This window comes from Meleagris gallopavo, chromosome 4 (genome assembly GCF_000146605.3).
Source record: "Meleagris gallopavo isolate NT-WF06-2002-E0010 breed Aviagen turkey brand Nicholas breeding stock chromosome 4, Turkey_5.1, whole genome shotgun sequence".
NCBI lineage: Eukaryota > Metazoa > Chordata > Aves > Galliformes > Phasianidae > Meleagris > Meleagris gallopavo.
This window is the reverse complement of record NC_015014.2, coordinates 123,890-126,555: the sequence shown is the minus strand read 5'-3', so window position 1 is coordinate 126,555 and position 2,666 is coordinate 123,890. Positions and strand designations below refer to the sequence as shown.

Genomic DNA, 2,666 nt, shown 5'->3' with positions numbered 1-2,666 from the left:
GAAGTGGTTAAACCTAGGCTAAGCAGGCTCTCGTGTAAAGCTTTTGCAAAGATAAAGCTATATAAAATAGATAAAATATACAGTTGTGTATCTAAAAAACTTTTCAACAGCAAATCTTTAAACAAAACTGCTTTTCGTAAGACTGCTGATTAAAATGCTTAGAAAAGATCATGATCACGGAGACAAGAATAGTATAATTTCAAAGCAAGTAACAGCAATTACAGTAGCTCAGATCTCTGTTGGATAGATTCAGCTAGATAAAGGGACAAAAAGGCAATGGAAATAAATCCAGTAGAGGATGGCTAGAGACTCAGTTTTTAATGATCCTATCTAGGATTTTAGAGCTGCTTTCAAGTTCTCCCAAAACATCTGCTGTTGCTCTTCATCAGGAGGCCACTCCAGGTAGGTCTTGGTGTTCATTATCTTCCGCAGTTTGCAGAACCTCTTGGGGATCGCCTGGCTCTGAATGGGCTCCAGCAGGATGAGGATCGCTGCATCGTTGTTCTCGTCAAAGAGGCGAAAGTGCGAGAAATCCAGCTCGTACTTGCACCACTCGCTCTGCACAAAGTGCTCTGATAGCACAAAGAGCGTCTTGTGGCTCTTCTCAATGGAGTCGATGATGTTGTCCACAATCCACTTCCCGGGCACAAAGTCCCGCTTATGGAGGCATAGCCTAAAGGGTGGACACGCCTGCTCCAGCTGCTGCACCATGATGTTTTCCACCCAGTTGGAGTCGTTCTCACTGTAGGAGACAAAAGCGTCGTAGCAGATGTCTTTCGTGGGGGCTCGCTTGGGCTTCCGCTTGGCTTGGAGCCATGCCCAGGTCATTCTCATGTACCAGACCGCATGGTACTTGTACCCAATGACCACCAGGACGAGGATGAACAGGAACATCAGAATGCAGATCAAAGACACTAGGAAGGACCGGTGGCACTCCATCAGCGACAGACTCACGCTCCCAACCTGTGCCCCTCGCACCGCCAGCGGAGAGTCGCAGATGTAGCTTTCTGGCCACCCCACAAGCACCTGGGTTATCCCTGCCTCATGCTGAATGAAGGAGAGGAATTCGCAGGAGCAAATAAAGTTATTGGCGCTAGCATCCAGCAGCTCCATTTGCTTGAAGGACGCAAACTCTTTCTTGGAGAAGCTGTTGAGATTGTTTCTGCTGATCGACATGGCCACTAAGTTAGGAATGGCTGCAGCTTCGGGCAAGGTCTTCAGATGGTTTTTTGTCAGGTACAGCTCCTTGAGAAGTGGCAGTTCCAGACCAAAATCCTGCAGGTTGTTAGCACTAACGTCCAGCACTTCAAGAGTTGAGGGAATGCAACGTGTTAATTTGGGAATTTGAGTGCTGGAGAGATTCAGGTATTTCAGGTTTTCAGGCCATCCACACACATCTGGAATCTCACCAAAATTGTTTTCACTAATATCAAGATTAATCAGTTTGTGTAGATTACTTATATATTTTGCAGCCTGTTCTAGGGATTTCAGAGAATTTTTACTTAGATTTAGAGTTTGTAATGAAGGCCACGCACCTTTACAGATTGTCTCAGCTAAGCGATTATTTACAAGCAAATTATCATGGAAATCAAGATATAAAAGTGATGAAAAATATCTTGCCAGTCTGCACGGTACCATGAAGACTTTAGAGCTTGCAATGCTGAGTCTTTTCAGCTTATCTACTTGTGTCTCTATACCTTCCAGATCAAAGAACAAATAAAAATCCAGAATAGTCATATTTGTTACTGATATTGTTTCAACAGAACTTTGCCTACTTCTTGCAATTTCTGTTGTATCCCATTCTCCCTTCCCGTCAAGCACACAATCTATTGCTTCTAACTCTCTCAAAGATGTGATTTCCTTCAATAACACTGCTATTCGGCTAATATATTGATCTGTGAATGAAGCACCAGTAAATGTAAGTTTTTCTATCGTTGAAGGAAGAGTAGAGTTCTGAATCAGTTTTTCATTTTCAATATCTAATTTGATCTCTCTAACTTCTAACCAAATGGCAGAGTGCAGAAGGTCCCTGATGACTGCTGAGAATACATCAATCCTTCTTACGCTTATGATCATGTGATTTATCTTCCTAATCGATTTCAGACTTCCAGGTTCATACTGACTGAGATTGCCTCCGTCGATCTTCAGCGTGCTGAGAAATGTAATGCCCTCAAAGTTTCCTTGCCTGATGACGGAGAACTGTGGATTGCCCAGGTGGAGGGAGTTCAAGTTTCTCAGGCTGGAAAAGGGGGAACTTTCTCCCAGGTCGCTGTAGGAATTGCCTTGAATGCGGAGGTGCTGGAGCGAAAAAAGGGGCCCAAACCACGCCGGGGACAAGCGAGCCAGGCTGTTATTTGACAGGTCCAAGAGCTCCAGTTTCCCCTGGGAGGCAAACGAGTCCTCGTCTATGGAGCTGATTTGGTTGGACTGCAGCAGCAGGGCTCTCAGGTTCACAGCCTGCTGCAGATCATGTGCCCGGATCAGTTTTATCCTGTTGTGGGCCAGGTTTAACGCCGTAATTTTGCCCGTGAGCCCCGAGGGAATGAAGTCCAAACCCATGGAAGAGCAGTTGCAAGACTGAGTGGCATCACATGAAAGACAGGCCTGTCTCAGGGCTTGTTCTTCAGGGAGGTGTGCAGCCAAGGCTATGTAGATCATCCACACTT

At 45.3% G+C, this 2,666-nt stretch overlaps 1 protein-coding gene across 1 annotated transcript; it reads right to left on the bottom strand.

Moving 5' to 3' along the window:
* Nucleotides 1–6: 6 nt before the first annotated feature.
* LOC104910743 (toll-like receptor 2 type-1) lies at nucleotides 7–2,660 on the bottom strand. The gene has a single exon (XM_003205347.4). It carries the CDS (start codon nucleotides 2,656–2,658, stop codon nucleotides 331–333), a length of 2,328 nt encoding a protein of 775 aa, XP_003205395.2. The 5' UTR covers nucleotides 2,659–2,660; the 3' UTR covers nucleotides 7–330.
* Between the last annotated feature and the right edge of the window lie 6 nt (nucleotides 2,661–2,666).

Bases quoted from the DNA above. Each gene is read 5' to 3' on its own strand.
- LOC104910743 (XM_003205347.4), bottom strand. From the start codon at position 2,658: ATGATCTACATAGCCTTGGCTGCACACCTCCCTGAAGAACAAGCCCTG.